Raw genomic sequence first — 25,867 nt, 5'->3', positions numbered from 1 at the left:
ATGGAAGAGAACTCTCCCCAGCTGAGTCGTGACAATTTGGGCATCAAAAAAAGGAGGAGGAGAAGGAAATTATTATTATGGAAACAAGGTGGTCTGAGAAATACCTTATGTTCAACAGTGTCTCTCAAAGGGAAAGTTAATAGAAAGTGTACACAAAGATAGTTTTAAGAGAAAGAAGGGTGACCATAATAAGCTATGTCACAATTCATATTGATTTTTAAAACTAGAAAGCATTAAAAAAAATAAACTAGAAAGCATTAATATATAAGGTGATATAGTTTCTTTTTTTTTTTTTTTAAAGATTTTATTTATTTATTTGACACAGAGAGAGAGAGCACAAGTAGGCAGAGAGGCAGGCAGAGAGAGAGGGAGAAGCAGGCTCTCCACTGAGCAGGGAGGCGGACGTGGGGCTCGATCCCAGGACCCAGGGATCACGACCTGAGCTGAAGGCAGCCGCCTAACCGACTGAGCCACTCAGATGCCCCTGTAGTTTCTTTTATAGAGTATTAATTATATGTTTGTTTATAAAATTTGTGTCGAGTAAGAAAGAATAACAAAATGAATTATAAGTCAGGCCATCCCAGGACGTTAGGGCCCACGGAAGGACTGCTTGGCATTGGTAATCCTACGAGAACCAGGTGGGAGGAGGGGCAGAGACCCACTGCCATTAGCAGGTACATACGGTAAACAAGGAACCAACAGTCCGCAGTGTGTTTGTACCGTAATAAACTAGGCAAGCAGCCTGAAGAGGAAAACCAAGTACTCAAACTCAACCTCTCATCTCCTAGGAGATGAAATCTATCTACCTGGCCCAATAAAGTAGGGTAAAATATTAATAAGGAATACATAGTTCTTAATAGTTCTGAAAACTAGGTCAGTGCATCACGATGATAAGGGGTCCTGACTTTGAATCACCTTGAAGCCACCTCATCCTGAGTGCACCCCCGTCCCCCCGAGAATCAGCAGCCTCTGACCTTAGCTACTCAGAAAAGTTATGCTGTCTCCTTTGGATCTGAAAGATCCCTGCACCTGTCTGGAAAGTGTTACAATGATGTTAACTCTAAGAACACACTGAAATTAGTAAAACAGCCCTGGGAAGATATAAAAAATAAGAACAGAAACAACAAAGAAATAAACTCTAACCACCTGACTGCGGCTGGCTCTGAGGGCCGGCTGCCCGCATCCCCCAGGAGCAGGCCTCAACCAATGGCAGGAGGGAGTCAGTGGACCAAGGCCCAGCTCTCTGACCTTTAGGTAAGGACAGCTCAGAGGCCAGTGCGTAGCGTCTCCTGGAGACCCCCCGGTGGGAGTGAGCTGCGGCTGCCCATGGTGGCAGCCTCCTCAGCAAGGCACCATCCTCTCCCTGACTCATCCCCCCACCCTCCTCTACTGGGGCTTCCTGGGATCGTCCACCAAATCTACTATGTGGACTAATATCCACATCTCAGGGTCTGGGCAAGAGGGGCTTAAGAACTCGAGCATTAAAGCCCCCACGTGTGTAATACTGTTCTCTACGCACAGGATCCCCTTGCGCTTTCATAATCTACTAGCAGGAGAGCTGGCTTGAGGGGCACAGGGTGTGGGGGGGGCTGGTGGGCACTGCCTCTCCTGTCAGCATCTTCTTCCCCTCTCTGGACCCACGGGCTCCCACCAGGACACTCGCTTCAGATCCCACTGGGGAAGAAGGTGTGATTCCTCCCACAGGGAGCTGTGATTTGGGAGGAAGTTCTTAGAAACGTCCATTCGTAAGGCTGGAGCTGCACATAGGGACTGCGGAGGGGAAGGCAGGAGGGGGACAGGGCAAGTGCCCATTTACTCAGCTGTCCCCACACGGAGACTCTTGAGCTTGAATCTACCCCCAGGTCCCTGTGGGCCATGACTTTTATAGGCAGCTCCCCAAACACAGAGTACATGAAAATGCAGTTCGTCTTTCCCACAAACACAGTGGTTAAGAGCCCAGGCTTTGAATTCAGGCTTACCCATTTCTACTGTCACCTTGGGCAGGCTCCTTCATGCCCCTGAACCTCAGTCTGCCCATCTATAAAATGGGAGAAAGACAATCTAATTCCTAGGGCATTAACTTAAGAGGTTAAGAAACATGCCAGGCACGTTCTCGGCACTCTCACTGCCCAGTCACACACATGTAGGTGAGCTACCATCCTCGTTCTGTAATTCTAAGAAAGCTCCCCAGCATCACCCAGCTAATAAGAGGCAGATCTAGGGTTCAAACTTGGGCAAGTCTCATTCCGCTCTTAGCCTCCACATTACACAAAGGATGTGGAAAGCAGTTAACAGCGCCCAGCGACACCAGGTGCTTCACCAATGTCGTCTCTGTCCTGTCTCCGTCCTTCATCATTGTCTCCTGGGCTGTCTCCCTCGGGGGAAGAACTATGTTGAGGGGCACAGACAAGGAGAGATTCATGAGGCTCAAAAGGAAGAGGCTCAATGCCAAGCTCTTAATAAAGAGGCTTCAGAGCGAATAGATTTTGGCTTCTCCTTCCATTAATACCTAAGCTCTTAAGGTTCTCCCAACTCCATAATTTCCTTTTCTGGAACCTACACCAAATCTTCAAAATGACTTTCAAAAAAGCCAGAAAGTCAGGAAGACTAAATATCTTCAAAGTTTCAGGTGAAATTAAGTCACCTCTAAACCTGTTGACTCAGTGTCAGAGCAGTGGATTCGGAACCCATCTCTCAGCTTTGGCTCCAGCGTTAACCAAGCTGGGTGATCGTGAGCAAAACCACCTGCCTTCTCCGGGCCTCCTCTTATTTTTTTTTTCTGGGCCTCCTTTTGAAACATTTGTCAATATAAAGTAATGATCCTTGTCTTGCCTTTCTTAAAGTTGCTGAGAGAACCATGTGAGGAATGTCCATGAAAATACCTCACAAGCTATAAAGCCCTACATACATGTGGGAAATTATCAGTGTTATTTAACAGCTTATCAGACTTGCTAGGAAAATTCTTGAACAAGAAAAATGAGAGCCAAAAAGCAGAGGTGGGCAGCAGTCTGGGATGAGGAGAGTCAGGTGGTAAAGAAAAACTAGCTGTCAGAATCTCATTTTCAGTGTTGGCAGTTAACCTTCAATCAATTTTATAAGGCCAGGAAATAGCCATATTTTTAATTAAGTGTCTGTGGTAGGCTCAGCAACATAAAATTTAATGATAGAGAAGACACCAGCTTAAAGAAACACAGCTTCTTACCTCTCCTTCTAAGAACGAGATCTTTTCTAAAAGCTGCAATATTAAGAGCTGTTTCTGCTGCACCTTTTTCTTTAATGATTCAATCTAGAAAGAAACAAATTAAAAATTGTTAATAAAAACAATAAAGAATTGTAGAAGTACCAGTTAATCAACCGGAAGAGACGCCTTTGGTTTTCATCTAAACAGAACCCTCACTTTGGTTCTCTGTGTCTCATGGAACAGTGTTTAACACGAGTTGCTCCCCGGAATAGAGGGTTCTGCAGCCACATGATTTTGGAGTCACATCTCATTAGGTTTGTTTGACACACTGATTTTGCTGTGTAACCCTTATTAACATCCCATATATGTGCCAGAGAGCATGCTTTGGGAGATGCAGATGCAACTCTACGTAAAATAATTATTCAGCTTAAATTTGTGAGGCAGCCCACATTTCAAACATTCAGCGCTGTTATTCCTGCTAGTAGATTCATATTTGTTCAACCAGGTGTCAAAAGTTTTGGTCTGGGAAAAGGGTCACTGTCACTAAAAGTGCAAATGGAATTGAGAGGATCCAGGACTCACGTGGCCTGGGATAGAGAGACTTGAGCTGGGTGTTCACCTTTGTTTTTACAACATGGTCTATCTTCAGCTACTCTAACTCTGCTTTTCATTCATGTCATGTTCCACAGACCAACCATAGATGTCCTAAAAGCAGGAACTAGGGTGCTCTATTCCAGGCTATGTTGTAGACGATAGACAGTCGTGGGAACAGTATGCAGGTTCAGTCAATAACTGGTGATTTTGAAGAACACGCTAATTTTCCAACAATCTGGTATATTCAATTTGTGCATTTGCAAAATCTTTTTGAAAAATCCTTCTCAGTGCAAAATGCACATAATCCCCCTTTAGAAGTGAATCTGGAAGGAGCTAGGATAAGAAAAAAGTACAACTGCATTGCCCTTTGACCCAGCAATCCCATTCCTAGAAATAGATCCCCAAAGACACATTGGCTAAAATATAAAATGACTTGGACAAAGGATTTTTGGTTTTTAGAAGACACAAAGGAAACAGAACTCCATCAATCAGTAAGTGGCTAGTTAAATAAACCACGGTTCATCATGACAATGGACAGCTATGAAGATCTTTAGAACAGATATGGTGTATTGTAAGGAATATACAGTATGAAAGCTTCAGCGTAAAACAGATGTGAGGCCATCTGAATGCATATATATTTGCAAAAAGAAATTCTGCAAAGATAAAAGAAACCTTAATTATTAAGAAATACTTGCCAACCGGGAAAGAAGGAAATTAGAGGAGGCAGAAGAAAAGATTTTTTGATAATACCTTCTTACCTACATTTAATTTTGAAAGCACATTTTACAGATTAAAAAAATAAAACTAAACCAAAAAGAAAAAAAAGCGAATCTGAAAACTTGAAAACAAATCGAAATAAAGGAACTTAACTGTATATCCAGTTGGTGAAAAGAACTCAAGTGTTGTTTGAACAAGCTAATTTGATTCTGTTTTTAGTGGACTGTATTCCAAAAATAAACAGAACTGCAAAGAAATCTCGTATTCACTAGGAAAACTGTTGGTAATAATATTGGTATTGTTGTTTTGAAACTATTTGAGATATTGCAGTATAATAATGTTTGGAACCAAGGTTTTAGTGTAAGAGAAAGAAATACAAATGTGAAATCAAAGAAATAAAGTTTTGTTAAATTTGAAACGAAAATATCAGTATGAACTCATAATTAATATTTTATTTTCATTTGTTAAGTACGCTTTTCCTAACTCTGTCCACTGAGGAAACTTAGATATAATAACAGCAATAAGCACATAACATATCCAGATTGTGGCATCTAAATACCAACCCTCACCAACAAAACACAGGTTATCTTGGAGGAACAACTCATTTCAAGGTGTAAAAATATGCTAGGGGAACCCAAGGCACCTTGTGATGCCTGAAAACAAATACTTGAAGGGTCTCCCTTGGGCCAAGGACTGGGACAATGTTAGCATCAAAAAGAATAATGAATGTAATTGAGTCAAACACATGGAATAAATATGTTTTTAAAACCTTGAGTATGTTATGATTCTTCAAAAACTGAAACCAACAGCAACACCATTGGGAGTGACTAGGGAACCAATTCCTTACTTAGAAACTTGGCAACTTAGAGGCAGAATAAATCATGTAGCCTGCCTTTCTTGTACAAACTGCATTTTGAGATTACTAAGAAGTCCTAGTTAATGAGGGAAAGAGTTTTATTTTTCAGAAGAATGCCAGTGAATAAATGGGGAAAGAATGATGGATTTAGAAAATCACCATTGTGCAATCCCTAGGAAATAACTGGCTCATTATATTAGAAGAATTAACAGATGAACGAGTCAGGGGCACAGCTAAGGAGGAACTTTACAACTGTGTTTTGGGGTGACCCCATCTGAATCCGTGATTGGCCTCAGCATCACCCAAGGCAATCAGACATGACGCGCCGCCGAAGACAGAGTAAATCGCACAGCCCCAGGAAGTATTCTTGCTTCCACCCGCAAGAAAGGTAAAACTGAATCTCACCAAGCTGCTAGAGCTAATAAACAAAAAGTCAAATCCCGAATGTGGGAACGTTTATAGGACAACGGACTCAGTTCCTGCAATGTCACTGGGTGCAGGAACCTCGGCAGGGGAGGAGGGTACACAGGGAGAAGCGTGTTCTAGATTAAAAGACTCTAGAAACATAACCACCAAACAAATGGCGTCTCTGTATACTGACTGAAACAAAGCTTCAGTAAAAAGGCCATTTTAAAGACATTTCAGAAAATTTTAGGACAGATGGGTATTACATGATACCAAGGAATTATCATTAATTTTGTTCAGTGTGACAATGGCATTATGAGTATATAAGAAAAAGTCCATATGTTTTTGAGATGGATAGTGAAGTGTATAGGAAACATAAGCAGGATGTCTGGGATTTGCTTTAAAATTACAAAACTACACGAAGGGGAAAAAGAGGAAAAGAAGGGGCAAATAGAGCCAAGTTCTGCTGTTTGTTGAATCTGGTCATGAGTCTAGGGGGCTTCATCGATTAGTGTCTCTGTCCTGAGTGCATCTGACATTTTCGTGATAAAATATTTTAAATTCCACCCAGTGCCAAAAAATATAATCCTCCCACATAAAAAGCCATACAAAACAATATAATAAGAAACATTTAAGAAAAACTGTCCGATGTTGATAATAATTAAAGAAATTATAATTAAAAACAGTAACAAGTTACCCTTTAATAACGATTAACTGTACCCAAAACTACCGGCTGCAGAAATCAGTGTTGAAAGAGCTGGGAGAGGCAGCCTCTCTCGTGTGTTGCAGGTGCCATTGTAAATTAGAATGACCCTTTGGGCAATTTAGTAATAAATATTAAGAGCCATAAAGCTGTTCATACCCTTTGACCCACTAATCCCACTCCTGGGAATTTATCCTAAGGATATAATTCAGACATAGGAAAAAAAGCTATATATACAAAGATGTTCTTGCTCCTATTATTTATAATAGAAACTGGAAATAACCTTAGTGTCTAGCAGTAAAGCACTGGGTAGTACATTATGGAATAGCAATTTGATGGAATATATGACACAGATACTACAAACAAATATACTGCAAAATGTAAAAATGTTTGCAAAAAGCCTCAGGGATAAAAATAAAAAACAAAGCTTACAATGATCAAAGGTAAAAGCTGGAAGTCAGATAAACAAAATTGTACTGAGGTTAGAGTAGGATTATGGGCAAAAGGAAAGTTTCTTTTTCTTTAAATTTCCTTCGATATTTGTAGGAATAGTTTTCAAAAATCATCCTTACAGTGTTCCTCTTTCATTCCTTCCTACAGTATTAAGATTTTTTTAAAAAATTGACTTGAGTTCTTTAAATGAGAGGCAAGATGGGTACTGAAATTAGCTACAGGGTTCCAAGGAGGTCTATGTAAATTTCATCAACTAACATAAAAAAGGACTTCGAATACACTTGCTTCACTCTTCTCTGAAGTAATCGGAATGGTTGGTGAGTCCAGGGAAGCGAGAGATGTGGTTGAAGGGCACCCTAATGAAGAGTTCACAGGAAGATACGGAGGATTTTCATTTAAAAAAGGAGTAGATACAAGGCAGAGATGTCACCTGGAGGATGCAGAGAGAGAGGGGAAATCTGGGAGTTCTAAGAGGACAGAGGGCTGATGCTGGAGCAAATAGGCCCCATCTTCTGGGGTGACAGAATGGCTCTGGGAAGGATTTGGGGGTGCTGAAGCTTCTGCCGACAAGTCTCACCTTTCAGCAACTGAAGCTTCAAGAAGCGCTCGTGCTCTTGCACTAAGTGAATGCTGTGCCCGCGCATTTGCTTTCATCCTTGAGCGTTCCTTACGGAAGCATCTTCAACAGGGGTTGACTTGTTCAGATTAGAGAAAAAAGGACACCAAGTATGGCAGGCAGTGCATGCCTTGGCCCTCCTGCCCTACAAGGGGTGCCAACCTTGAATCCCAACTCAGGGGACTGCCCCTGGAGCACAACCCACCTGTCCTCCTATGAGACACCCATCATGAGGCACAATCTCTAAATCCCACATTTGAGTGGTAAGTGGTGTTATTTCTGACTGCCAACTTCAAAGTGCCTTCAAATATTGTCTCCTATAGAGCCCAGCACAGGATAAACACTCAAAATCTAGCTACTATTATGTTATTACTGGTATTCCTCCCCCCCACCAGACTGTGAGCTTCTTGAGAGTAAAGACCTTGGTCATCTTTCTACTCTTAACGAATGAATGAATCATGACTCCATCCATCCATCTCTCAACAATCTATCCCTTAGACTCCAGGGGCAAAACTGTCTCGAACAGACTCTTGGAGGGCCTGATGAACCAACGTGGATGTAGTCCCAAAAGCACCCCCAAAATCAGGGGCCACTCCAAAATCCAGGGTACGATGCCGCTGGCATGCAACCTTTGCCCTTTTCCATACATTAAAGTTTGTAAATTTGACCTTGAAGAGCTTTGTGTCTTCATGAAGATGCATTTAGGTCTAGCTGTCACCAGGTGGTGGTAAATGACCCAAGCGCCCAGGCTCAAATCAGGGCATTAAGAAATGAGAAATTAGAAACGCTTATTTTCCAGACCTCATCCATTTTACTTAACAGGAACATAATCTTGTCACAACAGTTAAATTTCAACATCAAATAGTGGACCCCCTTACAGAACAAAGGAAGAAACCCGTCTTGGTAAAATCTGGAACCTCTTAACTAATATTAATAGAATTTTTTTCTTAGTTTTGTCTCGATAAGCATGTTTCTTTGTAATTCAACTGAATATGTGAATTGTAGCCTAATGCTCATGCGGGATGCTAGATCTCTTAAGGCTACAGCCAGTTTGATATTTACAGTGGTATGGGGTGGGGGTGTGAAGGTATATCCTAAAGTTAATGGCTTTTCTTCATATTAACCACCGTGGAGTTAGCTCCCTAGGTGATTTGAGCTAAGCAGTCCCTCTGAGGCCAGGGCCACACAATGGAATCACCTAGGGGGAGCTTTTACAAAATACTGACTTCTAGGCCTACCCCCCAGAGATCCTGAATATATCACTCTCCTCCTTAAAAACCCTCCCAAGCTTCTGACATTTAAACTCCCTAGCATGGACATGAGGCCCTCCTCCTATGGTCCCACTATCTCCCCACTGTCATTTCAGGCCTGTCCTGTCCCAGATGAACCCTACATTTAAACCACTCTATCCTCTCAGCACTCCACAGACATATGGTGGTCCTGCCTCTGGGCCTTTGCACATGCTGCTTCCACCACCCATTGCCTTCCCACCTCCCACCCCCCTCTCCACCAGGTAATCTCCTGCTGTCACAACATACTCACGAATCACCTCCCAGACCAGCAGTTCCCAAGGCTTCTGGGCTGGCTTCATGTCTCCCTTTTCTGTTCTACCTCAGCCCTTCGAACAAACCCCTGTTAAGGCCCCTGACCACCCCGACCTTCCTTTGTTCACATCTTTCTCTTGCACTAGACAGACAGCACATCCACAGGGGCACGTATCTACTCTATCAATGATCTTATATAAAAGAACTGTTCTCTTAGAAGATGTAATCGCCCTTGTCAATCCGCACATTTTTATAACCTACTTTTGGGGGGGGAAATGCTATAGTGACAGGACTCCTGATTTCTTTCGAAAAGAGCTTGTATGTCAACCAGAACAAAGTGAAACTCTACCAAATTTTAGGAAGGGCCTGTTATGGATTTGTAGCAACCCTAGAAGTTGCAAGGCTTCTCAGCTTCCTGAAACTTCTTTCCCGTTAGTGACAGACATATAGGTCACAGGTCATTTCAGGTCAGTGTCAGAAGAAGATACAGCTCTATGATTAGAATTATGTGAATAGTACCCGATTGTGTGAAACTCACAAAACATAACTCACAATTGAGGTTGAGGATGTGAACAGAAAGTAATGAAAGTAAGAAATGCAGCTCACGTAAGTATTAAATACTAGACGGCACTTGACAGGTTTTTTTTTTTTAAGAAACTGTGCTTTAGGGTGTCGTGTGTTACCAGTTGGCAAATGATAATATGCATGTCTCTGGAAAATGCCTTACATAAAACCGTAAACACACAGAAATGGAGCACAAGACTAGAAAGTACGTTAAAAACGGATGATCACGTTGAATCACATTAAAATCTGGCAAGGTAAAGGGAATTAGATTTTTTCGATGCAGACTAAGTCTATGATATAATTGTTTATTTTCTTTGAAATTTGTTTAATTTTGTTTTCATTCAAAGTTTAGGAATAACCAATTAAGGCCCACAGGCACATTTATTCAGAATCAGGGTATGAGGGCTGTGTGTGTGTGTGTGTATGTGTGTGTGCGCACATGCGTGTGTTTAGTGAAACTTGACCACATGTTAATAAAGCTCCCAACCTCTATCACCAACACTTCTGATCTGCTACTCTTGCCCACAGACGCTCATTTCAAAAGGCTTTCTGCTTTAAACCGCGTTTATGAAGAAATAATTCATTTTCCCACTGAAAAATGTATCAAAGATGAATAACTGCCAATTAAAACTTCTAATCAAAAACGAGATAACCAGGGTTATGAATTCTAGGTAAAAGTAAAGCAATAGGATTCTTTATTATGAGTCCTTGCTGACTTCTCAGGGGAAATTTATGCTGTTAGAGTATCTGAAAAGCTCACAAGAAAAACTGAAGATTCCCATTATTGTTTTCAACCCCTGTAGAAGACCAGTGAATCCGTGAAATGACCAGAGCAGGCATAGAACAGGACAGCCAAGAACCTTCTAGAACTCACTCAGGCATGTAGTAACCTTCTCCTTTTGCCTCCTCTTGTCCTGACAGGGCCTTTTTTGCCACCCAAACTCTTGTTCCCCTCTGTGATCTAGAAAATAATTGTCCTCATTTCCCTTAACAAAATCAGCATCATGCTCCATCTTCACATACCCCACCACGAGAAATGAGAATAATGGCTACTCTCCACTCTTCCTCTGAAAAGGTTTTTCATGTTTGCGACAGCCACTCTTAATTCTATCTCAGAAGTCTTGTAACACTGTAATTTCATAGTTATTGTATTTTTAAAGTGCATTCTCCTTGATAAAGACCACCGCAGTAAGAATTTAAAAAATAATAAAGTTACCCTCTTTTCCTAAAAAATAATAAAGCACAGGGAGATATGACAAGATCAGAATCTGCCCTGCACTAATGCAACATAAAAGAACAGTTTAAAAAGGACAAGGAAAATGGTACATTATCTCATTCTGGGGGGAGTGAAGGGAATGAATTAAGGCCACAACAAAACGAAACTGAAAAATTGCTAAATGAAGCTCTGAGTGGGGAAAATGAAAAATCAATGAAGGAACGGAGGGAAAAAGGTACATTTTTCATCTTCATGATGCTTGATTGGGTTTGTAGAAATTCATTTTCAATTAATGTGTCTTGTGGCATTCCGCCAGGCTAGATAGGAACAGGGCACATATTTTAATCAATTTTTTTCTATTAAGTTTGAAGTAATATATAATAATAGAACGATACCATTCAAAAGGATCAGTTGAAACTGGCTTCTGAGGTAAAATAATCTAATTTGGTTTGATTTCTATCTTCTATTAAAGATAACCCAACTTCTCTTTAAGGAGAGGAATGGCGCCTGCTTCTCCCGGGTGCCTAACACGACGGGGCCTATAAACATCAGGGAAGGATGAACAAACTGGCTTTCTCATCTGAGGGGGAATAACATACCACTGGGAAGGAAGATAGAGGGGTGTCCTGGGGACAGGGCTGTTGCTGGGTTTGCTCATTATCCTCAGAAACAACCCTAGGAGCGGTCATCCCTACAGAGGAGGAAACGGAGCTTCCTAGGGTTTCAGCATCCGTCATTCCCTCAGCGATCACCTAGGATCACCTCTGCGTCAGGCCCAGTGTCAGGCGCTGGGCGCACAGCAGGCAGCCAGGAAGACCTGATCTCCACCCTCACGGACCACACGGCCCACTGAGGAAGGCGGGCAGTAAGCAGAGAAACACCCCAGAAAGTGCGATAAAGGGAGAGGCACAGAGATGATTTGTACCCCCGGAAGCAGGATGCACCTGCCGACTGCCGACGGGGTGAGGGAAGGAAGGGGTCAGACCTGGGGGCTGAAGAGGGTGACCGGCTCATCCCAGCTTGCCCAGGGCTGCCCAGGCTTTAGCACTGGGATCTCATGTGCCGGGAGCTTTCTCCGTCGCAGGCAAACCAGGACAGCTGGTCACCCGAGAGCTGGATGCCGGCAGGGCTGAGATCTAAATCTACATCTCCCTGATGTCGAGGCCCCAGCTCTTTCTCTCGCCACACTGATGTTCAGAGGTGTGCTTCCACCCTCCCTGTGGTGACGGCCTATCACTGCAATGGGGCCGGGAATTAGGGAAGGCTGGGAGGAATGTTGGCTGGGATCTTCCTTTACAGAGCATCTGCGGCGGCCCGAAGTCTTGAGGCTGTTCTTTTTCCCTCTGACTTTAGAGGAGGAAAGTGGAAGGTAGAAGCAGGGAAGAGGGCCTTGATGTGTCCCTAGCCCCATGCTTTCCTTGATAGCTGCAGTATCAGGGACAAAAGACCCTCCACTGAACAGGAACGTCCAGGGAGAGAACGGTTTCAGATGAACGTAAGATGAGGCACATGACAGCCCGAGCTCCACACGTGGGACAGAGCTGGTGCCTAAACAGTGGTGGTTTTTAAAATGTTCCTAAGTTCAAGTGTCCTGGAGTGTGGCCCCTCACCCGCACCGGCCAGGCTTCTCCTGGGAGCCTCCAAGCTGCCCTTCCGGCTTCTCTCCCCTCCTATTCGCCCAGCTCCCTCCTGCCCGAGGCATCATCTGGGGTCAGATCTGACCAGGCAAAGGGCCCCACTGAGGAATCTGGAGGAGGGTAACACCAGACATTTTCTCAGCTTGGTGCCGAGGGGGTGCGAACCCACAACTGGTCTCCACCTCATTTCCAGGCTCTCCATTATCTCTCTCCACTCAGATCCAGTCAAACTAGACTGGTAGCTCTCCGAACTCACCCTAAACTTTCTGGTCTCCATGTCTTTGGTTTCTGTTGGCTTGTTGTTGTTATTCTATGTTTTGTCTGGCATGTCCTTTTCCACCCATTCAATCCCTGCCTAGAAAAATCCAACCCAACCTGCAAGACGTGATCATATATCACCTCCTCCCCAAGGCCTCTGCTCCCACACCAGCATTAGTGAACGCTTAGGGACTCTGCACCAAGCCCCTAGCCTGTGTTACATCAGTCAAGCCTTAAAACAGCCTCTGAAGCAGGTATGGTTAGGATCGTCCTCATTTGGTTGATAAGGAAACTGAATGTTGGAGAACAAGTAACTTGCTCAAGATATAAAGCCTAGTCAAGAGAGGAGCAGATGCAAAGCCAGATTCAGTTTACTCAGAGCCTATGAACTTAATCACTCCTGTCCCCACCAGCTTCTCTGTCCCCAGCACGCAGTTCATACCCCTGCTTGATACTTGTCATAGTTTGCCTTGAGTTCTAACAAGTTTTAGTATCAACCAGAAAGTCCTTTGAGGGCAAGAACTCATGTCCATGTTTGCATTTGGTTCATGAAAGGCGCTTATTAAATGTGTTTTGACAGACCCATCAGGGCAGGAGAACAGGAGTATTTACAGACAGCAGCACAAGGGAAGCGACTCCAGCTTGCTAAAGGGGCCATGCAAAACTCAGTGGGGCAAGGATGGAATATTCGGTAAACGCTGTTAGAGAAACAAGCTTTTCGTGAGAAAAAAAAAAAAAACCCACAAAATGAAAAATGCAGCCCTATTCACACTATAAACACAAAAATAAATTCCACATGGATTATTCTTTATTTGTTCAGCAAATATTTATTGAGCACCTACTATATGCCAGTGACTGTTCCAGATGTTAGGAGCATAGCCAAGAGCAAAACAGAGAAAAGCCACTGCCCTCGTGGAGCTTACATTCTAGTGGCGGCAAACAGACAACAAATAAGTATGCAAAACAGAGAAGTGTAGTATATACTAGGATGTAAGTGCTACGGAGAAAAAGAGTGAGAGAAGATAAAGGGTATGAGTGTGGTGGGGGTTGTAACTAAAGCCATAAAGATGAAAAACAAAACTCTGAAGCTATCACAAAAATATCCTGATGGCAAACAAACAAGACACACAACACAGGACCAAAGGATTGACAAGTTTATACCAAAATGTAAAACACACGTGCATTATACAAGATACCATAAACAAACAAACACAGTGGCTGGGAGAAGGTAACAGCATCCAAACACTTTGTGACAAATGATCAGTACCGGTAGTACCCAGAGTTCTGACGAATCAGCAGAAGTGACAGCCACACGGGAAAGTGAACAAAAGAGAAGAGCGGCCAGTTCACGAAGGCGGAAGCCTGCGTGGTCAACACGCTGATGAAAAGATGCTCAGCGGCACCCATAGCGATGAGCAGTAATCGGGCTGGAGCAAATCATAGTCAAAACAAAGAGCTACTATTTCACAACTGGCTAAAATTATAGTCCAGCGGCGCCAAGAGGTGGTGAGGATGTGGGGAAACCCACCCTCCTGGTGGGTGGAACCGGGCGCACCCCCCAGAGACCAACTGGGCAGTATCTAGCAGAGGGGAGACTGTGCAACCCCAAGGCCCCAGCAGCTCCTCCTCCAGCCACATTCCCTAACTACAGAAGCAGAGAGACTGTTTGGCATTGTTTGCAAAGGAATACAAATTTGGAAACAAGCTAAATATCTATCAATAGGACACATGATGATACATTAATACAATGAAATATTAGAGATCCATTAAAATAAATAATGTAGCTCTTTGCAACATCAAAAACAAAAACAAAATTGGAGAAAAGAGTAAGTTGAATACTATATACAATAATATCTACTTACTTATGTTATAAAGATGGACATACATTTTTAAACACGTACATTAGACTAAATACTGATAATAGATACATATGTATGTAGTAAAAGCATCAAAACATGGCCTGGATGGAGACCAAAAGGCTTCTGAAGAGGGAGAGAGTGGAGAAGAAGGAAAAAGATCAGAGGAATAGAAAGAACCTCTTCTTGCTACTGTTTTCTTTTACTTGGAAAAAATCTGAAGTATGCCAAAATGTTAACATTTTGTCACTTCTAGAGGAGAGTACCTGGGTCTTTGTTTTTACCATTCTTATAATCTTCCATATTAAAATTTTTTTCCAATTAAAAAATACACAAAATAAGAAGCAAAGAATGAACACTGGCTTTGGAGCCAAAGATCTTGTGGCCCCAGCACCATCATCATTTGCTGAGAGACTGCCAGCTACTTATTTAAGACGCTAAGCTTCAGTTTCCTGTGCCAAAAAAAAATTGTATAAATCATATGCCCCATAAGAGGATGAATGTGGGAATGTTGGGTCTAGACGCATGGCCAAGAAGCATGAGAAACATTCAGTAGCTGATAGTTACTTGGAACATGAGTGGAGTCTCACAAACTCTATGGGTAGAACGTGGGCACACAGGTCTCTGAGAAATATTTTACAGCCAACTACAAACAATCTCAACGAAGAAGAAAGTGAATTCAGTGACATTTACAAAGAAAAGACCTGCTCCCTTAAAAGAACAGTTCGTATCCTGAATATATTAATCAGCAGGTATCATAAAATAAACCTTCAATATTTCCATAACGTATAGGGGGAAAAAAAGTTTGCACACACAGTGAGCTTTCTGATCCCTTCTAAAAACCTCACATTTTAGTGAATAATATGTTGAACATGAGAATTTGAAACTGTAACATTTTTATTTACTGTATATAAATTCTGCCTCAAACTTCTGAGTAACTTTGGATGGGGATGTGAGAGGCCAAGGGACAAAACGAAGCCTTAAGAATCCAAAGCTTCCTTCGCCATCCACTGCCTACTTGCTAACGTGGGGTAGAAGCATCTGAATGAAAGACCGAAGACAAATACTGACAGGCAACCATTTACCCGCCCACTCTGCCATGGAGAAGTGGGACTGGAGAACCACCCAACACCTAAGTGACACCCCAGCCCTTAATGCAGCCACTCCATCAGCCCAGTCTACTAGCTTATTAGGCTAACCAACCCACTGATTATTACTGCTACTGGGGCTACTACCACTACTAGTCTTCAGTAACACTGTTAAGTTTGGGTGACCTACCAGCCCCTGTGGCTTGTCTCAAGAAGATCTCTATAAAAATAAAACAGGCATGGAGTGTATTTCACTTCAATATATGTCGATCAAATATATTTCTCTTTTCCTCAGACAGACTTCTCCTTTCCATGAAGTTAGCTGAACTGCCAATTCGGGCAGAATGCCCATGGAGATAAAAAGCAAACCGAACCCTGCTTCAACAAAGAGAATGCTACGCTGACTAGCGCTTTTGATCTCCATTCTGAGAGGACATCCTCAGGGCCACCTCCCACATGCAAATATAACCAAACTACACGGACACTTGACGGCTTCTGCATTATGTGGGGTGTGATCTGGTGGGGAGCACTTCCTTCCTGGAGCATTCGAGTTCTTCAAGCCCAAGTCCCAGCCTTAGCAGGTGTCCTTGGCAGCTTTTCCGGAAGTGTAGCTTCCTTTTCCAAGATCTTAGAACCAGCCTCCACCTGCTTTCCTGAATTATTTTTTAGTATTATTTTTCATCGCAGCTCTTTGTTCGATGTCTAGGAACCCAAGTTTCTAAAAATATCCTTTGAGTTCTCTTGACTCTGCAGCGTGAGGCTGGACAAGGCGAGGTGACAGTGTGTGGTATTTTCACAAATGAGAGCCCTACGTGGTCAAATTCTCCTTTCCACACCATGTCCTTCCTGTTTTGTTCATCGGCTCATCACAGAGGGACATGCCCCCTCTTCCCAGCGGAGTACGAGTATTCTTCTAATCACGAACAATAAAAGCAATTGCTTCCAACCCAGGCTATCATTTTATCATCTTCCAAAGAACCGGAGACTAAATCTGGAGAAGAGCTCGTGTGACATGATCTGGAAACAGGTGAATTGAGTGGATTAGGGCTGTGGGCTCAGTGCTATGGCTCCGTTTCCCTACCCCCAGTTGGCTAAATTATCAGTGACGGAAGGGACTCTCAATCACCAAACACAGGGCATTTGGCAGAAGTGTACTTTTGTGTACCTTTCAGCACACCACACGGTAGTTTTAAAATGACTTGAGTGCTAACAAACAGCTGATCCATTTAAAATGGAAGATTCTTGGGATGGAGAAAATGTAAAAATGTTTTAATTGCCTTGTGTGTAAATAAGAATTCTACTCAAGGGACTGGTGGCTGAGATGGAACACAGCACGGAGCACAGAAGAGAAGAGAGAGTCATACCCAAAGATTCCATCTGGCTCATAAGACTCCCGAAGGAGAGAAGGGCAGCTCTGTGTTATCTGTCAAGAAAGCAACTCAGCTACTTTTGCTTTTGTTTCATTTAACTTGACTTTGGGTATACACAGCAGGAACCCACCCACCCGTAATAATAATAATAATAGCAGCTTGTGTTTATTGGGTATTTCCTATGTTCCAATGAATAGAAGTATTTTATGTACATCCTCTCATTTAACTCTTACCAAAAAAATCCTCTTGGATAGATACTGTTATTAACCCCATCTTACAAACAAGAAAACTAACTTTTTGAAGCTTCCACAGCTAGTTAACGCAGGTCTGATTCTCAAGGCCTTGCTCATGTCCATCGTCTCTGCCACCTCTCATCATGTACGTACCCGTCAAGGTCTCTAGTTGCACTTCTCCTAGGTCTCTAACTGCAGGGGGGTGCCTGCGAATTCAGGGCTGAGGGGATAAGTTCTAGGGACTTGAGAAAAGAGAAGGGAAGCCCTGCTTTGCTGACTGGCTCAAGAAGAGCCAGAAACCAGAAACCCAAACCTCAACTCTAAGAAGAGTTCTCTCCAATCCAGGTTGTTTCCCCCCAAAAAACTGTTGCATTATGACAACTGCTCTCAAAAAAAACAAAAAACAAAACAAAAAAAAAACAAGGGATGATCATTAAATACTTCCAAATTCATTTCTTAGGAATTGCAGAACTGTCCCGCTTTGTTTTACACTTGAGAAGCGGCCACTGTGAATACTATTATTTCAACAAAGTCCTGTGTTCTCTTTCTAAAGAGGTACAGTGGGACCAAGTGTAAGGTCTTGTGGGTAGACAGAAGGAATTTAAACCAGGGTGAGGCCAGACACCCACACCCACAAGCAACAGAGGGAAGGAGATCCACGAGAACCACTGCTGGTCTCTTCATTAGTGGCAGGTTCTCAGCTTCCAAGGACAGCAGGCGGACTGGATCCTGTCCCGTGAAGTCTAGTATCTATTTAACAAGTATGCCTCATCTACCACCTTGGTGACATGTTCTCTCTAGATGCATCTGGGGAGCGTCTGGGAAGTTTTTTTATCTGGATACCTCCAGGCCAGTATGGCATTAAGAGTGAGCTGTCAAAGCACCCTCTCCCGATGGGGCTGGCAAGAAATGCAAGATCCCCTGACCAGACCAGACGGTCACACGTTGGGACCAGCTCTCCCGCGTCCGTGCTCATGGTCCTTGCTCAGTGGTCCCCCTGGTTCTTTTCCCTGGAGCCGTTCTCACTCCAGTCCAAGTTCCCACCTCAGGGACAGCAGCTTGTGAGGGAGGCTGGCTGAACATATGAACACATGGAAACCCCACGTGGAGACCCAAGCCAGCTAGAACTTCAGAGCACGGTTCTGCATCCTGGCTGCATCCTGGAATCTTGTGCAGCTTAAAAAAAAAAAAAAAAAAAAAAAACCCAAACCGCTGCCCTGCCCAGCGCCTCCCTCGCACTGCCATCTGCCAGGTCTGGCATGTTTTAGAGCTCCCCAAGTGATTCTGCCGCGCAGCGTGCGCGGAGAAGCACTAATCCGAAAATCAGTTCCCTCCACCTTCGCACTCATTAAACATCTAAATCACAGAGGGGGACAAGCGGGAGCGGAACGGCTTCCTGCAAAAGAAAAGTCTAAAGCCAGAACAGTCTCTTCTGCCACTGAAAGGACACGCGGCGAGACACACCCTGCCGGAAGAACCACTTCGCCCACCGAGACCGCAATGCGAAGCGAGAAGGAGATGGCAAACCAAAAGGATTCCTACGGTTGAAGAGGGAGAAGGTCAAGGAGCTCCCTATGAAATTACTACGTAGTCAGCTGAATAATAGCACTGCCTATTGGCAAAAATGTAAGATTCCCCCGCTTTTCGAGGGCAAATAAGAATTTGTTTTTGCCTCCAGGTAATTTCCCCCTTGGCAGGAAAGCTGCTTTGGCTGGCAGGGGACAGGCCGGGATTAAGAGCTGGCGAAGAGGCGTGAATGAGCGTCCAGGGGACTCCGCTCCGGCGTCAGGCTCCGCCCAGCCTTTGGCACCTCCCCCATCTCCGGGTTCCGCGAAAGGCAAGCTGAAGAATGCAGCCGGACTCAAGACAAAGGAACCCCAATCCCAACAAGACTTTTCAACAGAAGAAAGAAGGCCATGCGCAAGAATGACTCTGGAAGGCAGGTCACCCCAGATGGTAAGATATAGGAGAGCAGGACCACACCTACTCCAGGCACAGAGAAAGTGCTGGTGCTTACCTGGTGAACCCACAGACCAGTGAATTTCCCCACAAGGGCTATTTTCAGTCCTTCTATATTTTCTGGCAAACCCTTAAAAGTCTAAAAGGGTCATATATGGGCTCATTTCGTTTTTATTTTTTTTGTCAGAGCCACAACCAGTTAGAATTAGTGATGGGAGGGAGGTAACCAATCCCTGACATCCACCACAAAAGGAGATGTAATTTGCTAGAAAGATCTAGCTGGGTGCGGGTATCTGGTCCCACATGTCACACAAGACACTGTGCATCGAGCTTGACCCCATAAGACATATACCAATGCTTCATTCAGAAGGGCCCATCCTGCCCATCCCACACGCACAAGGCCTCACTGACATACACCATCCCACACAGTGAAAACCACGTCTATCCAGCCAAAGACTGCAAAACCGAGGCCAGTTGGTCCTTAGTCATTATATTATTATTGTTATTATAAAATTATCTTACTAAAGGTGAAGGAAATACATGGCTTAACATTTAAGGATTTCAAGAATCTCAGAACACCATTTTCAATTTTGAGCTGAAAAAAGCAGCCCATTGTTTCAGTAAACTAAGTCTCTTCATAGACATTATGGCTAAAATGACGCCAGGAGTGGGTGCAGACTGGACCCCCACCCTCGGGAAAGGTGAAGCCAACACACGGACAAGCTTTCCGGCTTCATGTGAGGGAAGCAAAACTGTCCCTAACATCTGCTACACATAAAGTCTGCCTCTGTTTCTAGGTCAAGTTTGTCTCAGTATCTGGATAGCTGGAGTTCACAGATAAAAATAAACTACTGAAGTCAGAGGTTATGAATTTGCTAATCGTGCTGCTTATGCAAAGTAATGATAATGCTGAGATCGCATGGCCTAGTAAACAGTAAAGCATTCTTTATAGAAAGAGCTTCTAGCTCAAGCCCTGGATCATAAGGAATGCACCTGTGAGGAAGGGCTAAATACCTTCCCAGGGCAGCCAATATTAGAAATGTTTTCTTTTTTATTTTTTAAAGATTTTATTTATTTATTTGACAGAGAGAGACACAGCAAGAGAGGGAACACAGCAGAGGGAGTGGGAGAGGGAGAAGCAGGCTTTCGGCCGAGCAGGGAGCCTGATGCAGGGCTCAGTCCCAGGACCCCGGGATCATGACCTGAGCCGAAGGCAGACGCTTAACAACTGAGCCACCCAGGCGCCCCGAGAAATGTTTTCTTTATGTGAAATGAAAAGCTGAAATTTGCTTCTTTGCAAGTTCCACCCAGGGCTTCTGGCCTGGCCTTGCATTATAATACTAAACAAGAACACATTCTGAGATATGAATTCAGCTCTCAGGCCTCTCCTTGGCCATCTCTCCCCCAAGTCCTTCAGCCACTCCTGAATCACTAGAGTTCTCAACTCCTTTCCAACCTGACTCTGCTCCGCTAAATGTGCTCATCTGTCGAGTCTCTTTGCCATGTTTCTAACTTAAAAAAAAAAAAAAAAAATTATTCACATCAAGGGCTGCAGCAATTGAGATTTTAAACCATCCTTTAGGGGCGCCTGGGTGGCTCAGTCGTTAAGCGTCTGCCTTCGGCTCAGGTCATGATCCCAGGGTCCTGGGATCAAGCCGCGCATCAGGCTCCCTGCTCAGTGGGGAGCCTGCTTCTCCCTCTCCCACTCCCCCTGCCTGTGTTCCCTCTCTAGCTGTCTCTCTCTCTGTAAAATAAATAAAAAAATAAAATCTTTAAACCATCCTTTAGTGGTGTAAGTTAACACGATATGCAGGGCAAACACACTAATTCTTACTACCCGATTTAGGTAGTGGCTTAAATTTAGAATAAAAAGTCTCTCTTCTTTCCAGTCCCCAGGCACTGTTGAAACCCCGCTGGCCCCTAGGTGGTGCTCACTCTGATGACACCATCCTAAATTTCAGCCTGCAATTTCATTCTGATGCCTGTGTCTTCTAGACCACATCATCCGGACTTAGAGAAGCTTATTTGGGAGATATTAAGTCACAGGTAGAAAAGCAAGGCCCATGGACAGTGATCTTTATACGCTTCCCTATTTTCATATATCAATTTTCCCCTGCTCCCTTCAAATTGGTATGTCCGTTATATTCCACAAGTTAGAAAACAGAAGAATCCTAAACCACTTGAAAGTGTCTTTTGGAGAAGGATCTCTGATCGGGGTACCAATCTTAAACCCTGACAGATAATAACCGAAACAGAAGCCCACCGGTAGGAAGCTTTGTTCCCTTGTTCTCTAAGATAAAATCTAAGAACGATGCATACCACCTCCCTGTGGCGAGTTGGAAGAAATGCAGTGCTCCACAGTCAAAGAGCCTCATGGGGAAACAGGGACACCCTTGCCCCAGACTTCCTGTGTGTGAAATTCAGAAGCAGAAAAGCTATGATCTGACAGCCATAGTTCCCCGAGATACTAACTTAAGTGTGATGAAGCAATGCTTTTCCTGGGGAAACATGCTCCTGACACCTAGCTAGTGTTGATACCTGGGCAGGATCTACCCATCACGGTCGCGCCTGCCTGGGTGTGCAGTCGGAGTGCAGAGGGGCTCCTCGTTCTTCTGTTCTGCTCCCTGACACTCGCAGATGAGGCAACATAGGACTCACAGGAGTCGACACACTAGGACTGCATTTCTTGTTTAGGCAACAGATTTCACCTAATATATATGTTTATCCGACAAGAGAAAAAAAAGTATCCCTCCCCAACCTCACAATCCCCTGACCTTAACCTCACTCCACTAATATCGCCAACATTTTAGAGATTCATAGACATACTTTTAATCTTCCCTTTGACTGTTACGTGTGTGATTTATTAGTAGACATGCTTTTAATTTCAATAATTCATGAATAGGTAACTTCTCAGAGTAGTGCTTAATATAAGGAAAATGTTTTTTTCTCAGTTTTTCCACTGCCAACCAAATGTTTAATTAAATTAAAGCCCTTTCGATGCCAGATAGAGAATTAGACCGTAGGGAATTTATAACCCTGTTAGGACTAACTGTTCCTTTTTTTCTATCTGATTTATTAATAGCGAGAAAGATACAATAATATGTGGTTTGCTGTACCACAGCTTGGGCTTTCTTCTACCGATCTCCACGAGACAGATTAGAGTAACACAGTTAAAAGATTTTTTTTCCTCTGGCAGAAATATAAATGTTCAACTTACCTATTGTTTCCATTTAGAAAAACAGACAAGTAAGCTATGTCCAGCATACAGTAACCATATAACTTGGTCTGACATCCCACAGACAGACGGAGAGATAAAGGATGGAGAAGAGAATGAGGGCAGAAGGGAGAGGAGGAGGGGGGAGACAGGGAGCAGGGGAAAAAAAGACACCTGTCCACCGAGGAAGAAAAGATGGAGTGACCCCTGGGAGATAGACAGCCAGGTGCAAGGAAGTGCAGAGACCTGAGCTAAAGGAAACTTTCCTTGTCACACCCGCGGGTCCCCTGAGCTGTAGGCACCCCCTTGGGGAGTCGCTGCCCTCTGAAAGCCATAAACTAATGAACTGGGCTTCCCAGCCTTCTTAACTGTAACTCTTTGATCTGATTAGAGGGATAATCACCAGTCCCCGGGGGGGCCATATGAGAAATTTCCCTCTGGGCCACGAAGACAGTGGCCTGAGTACGTTCACTTGTGAGCCACGGAAAACTGAGCTGAGAGTCAGAGCTGGCTCTCGGGCTGACATGTCCCCACGACAGGCAGCCATCCTGGCCCGTGACCCTTCACAGGGGCTTACCTCCTCAACCATCTGCTTGACTTTCTTCTGCTGGCAATGCACCATGTCGTCGAGGTGCCGGATCCGTTCCCGGAGGCTGGCAGATGCCTCCTCCAGCTGCTGATACCTAACACAAAGAGCAGAGCGGGCCACGGGGTCCTCAACCAGAGCAGCAGTGAGTCTCCCGGGGGACTCACTACCGTCAACCAGCCCACCACAGGAGGAACACGGGACTCCTACCCGAGCTCCCACTTGCAAGGTTTACCTTGTGTAAGGACAGCAACACTACTTTCCGGGGACTGAACCAGAATTTGGGGGGCACCACTTACAGAATGGGGGGCTCTCTGTTCTGGAGTTAATACAATATTATAGACTATGTGTTATACAAGTCAAATGCCTTGAATTGGAAAACGGAGAAGGAGAGGAGTCTAGTACCACAACACAGTATCTGAAATCAAGGGGCCAAGTCCTGGGAAGCCTGGAACTGTAGCTGCCTACACACCATTTATTTTGGGAAACTGGGAAACACACTGAAAGAACTTCTCTGCATCAAAACAGATGGGGCCGCTTCCTAAGACGCTTCATAGTTCTGTCTTAAAACAGCACAAACTATCCTCTGACTTTGCTCGGTTCAGTGAAACCAAAGGAACCAGCAGACGGACTCTTCAGTGCTTTGGGGCCACTGGAATGGAGCCGTGGACAGAGGGTCTGGTGGTCGGCTTACCCCTCCCCTCTCTGCCAGGCTACGTTAAAGTCTACAGAAGACCGCCAAGTCCGAAGTTGCAGAGAGGAAGGAAAATAGACATTTTTCAGCACAAATCACGTGGCAGGCAGCATGCCCCCCAGCTCCCTCACAGTTAGTGACCCTGTGAGACGGGCACTGCCCTCCTCACTGTAACCCCCTCCCCCTTTAAGAAGAATTCTCCGTTTACAGATAAGCAAGGAATCTCAGCAAGGTTAAGCAACTGGCTCAAATTGCTCGAATCATCCCAAACTTGTTTTCCTTCACCAGAGGGCCGTGCACGGCCTCTCTGCCTTCCGATTTCTAGTGGAGACCACGTACTGCTCCATCATTTTCGATGCAGGGCTTTATATGCCCATAGCCAGGGCACAAGGCCAGGTTTCAGTAAACAATGTTTGGAAACAAAAAAAGGCATTTTAAAATTAGTTTCCATTGCAAAAGTATTAGTCACAGCTAATGAGGCTTTTCTCATCAACAAGGTGCATCCTGTGGAGTTGAAGGTTATGGAGAACATTTATAGACTGAACTTTTGCACCCGAGACAGCCTGTGCTGTGTCCCTCTGCAGTAACAACCAGCCATGGGCTGCAAGACGTGGCTGTGAGCTCCTCAAGAAACTGGCCCCGTAGTGGAAGCTCTCAGCCCGTAGTGGAAGCTCTGCAGACTTTTACACGTAGGAGTGTGCAATAGTGGTGACCAAATGAAGGAAACTGCAAGGCCCTGGCCAGCCCACAAAAACACAGCATGTCTGCCGTCCAAGCCCATTACAAGCTGAAGGGCATTCGTCTTACCTTTCCTTGTCAGAATCCATTATCTCCCCTGACATTTCTGTTTCATGGTCCAGGAGCTGGAGTTGCAGCTGATGACGTTCCTAAAACAGACACCGATATTTGAAGCAGTGGGTCCCACGATGGACAGAGAATGTATATCGAGCAGGTCCAGCACTAGTGGGGTCAAGTCTACAGAACACCCAGTGGGGTCTATGCATCCACCCACCAGAGTCCAAACAAAGCTCAAAAATGCCACATCTCTTGGTGTACGTTTACAGATGTATTGATGAATTAGAGACAAATATCTTGGATAAAGCCATTCAAGGTTTCTTTTTAATGGGGCGCCTGGGTGGCTCAGTCCATTAGGTGTCCAACTCTTGGTTTTGGCTCAGGTCATGATCTCAGGGTCGTGAGATCGAACCCCATGTCAGGGCTCTGCGCTCCGCAGGGAGTCTGCTTGAGGATTCGCTCTCTGCCTCGGCCCCTCCCCCTGCTTGTGTGCGCACTCTCTCTCTAATAAAAATAAGTAAGTCTTTAATAAATAAATAAGTATTCCATCCTCTTAGGTTCAGACATCTTGTGAGAATTTATAGTTCTAAAAAATGAAAATCCATACTCTTAAGTCAGTGGCCTATGATATTGCAAAATTCTTGATTATTTTCTGCATCTCTGGAATTTGGGTAATATCCTGTGTACTAACCTGGGTGGTGTTTACACAGATAGGTTCACTTATAAAAATGTATTGTGACAGGATAATGGGTGCCCCCCCCCACAATGATGTCCACACCCTAATGCCTGAGGCCTGTGAATAGGCTGCCTTACCCAGAAAAAGGAACTTTGCAGAGGGGATTAAGTTAAGGGTCTTAAAAGGCGGGGAATGACCCTGGATTATCCAGCTGGGCCCTTACCAGCAGGAGGAAGAAGGGCTGGAGCCAGAGAGGGACAGAGCCTGGAAAAGGCCACACTGCTGGCTTTGAAGCTGCCGGCTGGAATCCTGAGTCAAGGAATGCAAGAGTCCAAACAAAGCTCAAAAATGGACTCTCCTCTAGAGCTTCCAAAAGGAACCCAGCGCTGCCAACACCTTGAGTTTAGCACTTCTGATCTCCAGGACTATAAGATAATAAATTGGGGTTGTCTTAAGCCACTAACAGTGGTGATTTATTATAGCAGCCATAGGAAACTAGCACATATATCAAGCTGCGCATAAAGATATGTACCCTTTGCTGTATATATGCAAATTTAAAAGTTTATCCAAAAGAGGTAATGTAAGAATATGGACTATTATTTCTTCGGACAAAGTGGAAAATGTTAATAAAAGCATAGCACCCAGGGGCACC

General features: G+C 44.2%; 1 protein-coding gene across 3 annotated transcripts in view; it reads right to left on the bottom strand.

Moving 5' to 3' along the window:
* Positions 1–25,867, bottom strand: part of MYZAP (myocardial zonula adherens protein) — an 86,222-nt gene that overhangs the window by 17,807 nt on the left and 42,548 nt on the right. For 2 of the 3 annotated variants that reach the window (XM_032416998.1, XM_032416999.1), the window contains exons 9-11: positions 24,552–24,631; positions 23,042–23,147; positions 3,203–3,286 (exon numbers count right to left, since the gene is read on the bottom strand). In XM_032416998.1, the coding sequence (XP_032272889.1) occupies positions 3,203–3,286; positions 23,042–23,147; positions 24,552–24,631 (270 nt within the window). Of the gene's footprint in view, positions 1–3,202; positions 3,287–15,431; positions 16,706–23,041; positions 23,148–24,551; positions 24,632–25,867 lie in introns of those variants that run through there. The other variant, XM_032417000.1, reaches the window with a different exon arrangement.

Source organism: Phoca vitulina, unplaced genomic scaffold, assembly GCF_004348235.1.
Source record: "Phoca vitulina isolate PV1807 unplaced genomic scaffold, GSC_HSeal_1.0 scaffold20, whole genome shotgun sequence".
In the NCBI taxonomy this organism is placed as follows: domain Eukaryota; kingdom Metazoa; phylum Chordata; class Mammalia; order Carnivora; family Phocidae; genus Phoca; species Phoca vitulina.
This window is presented reverse-complemented; position numbering and strand designations above follow the sequence as displayed.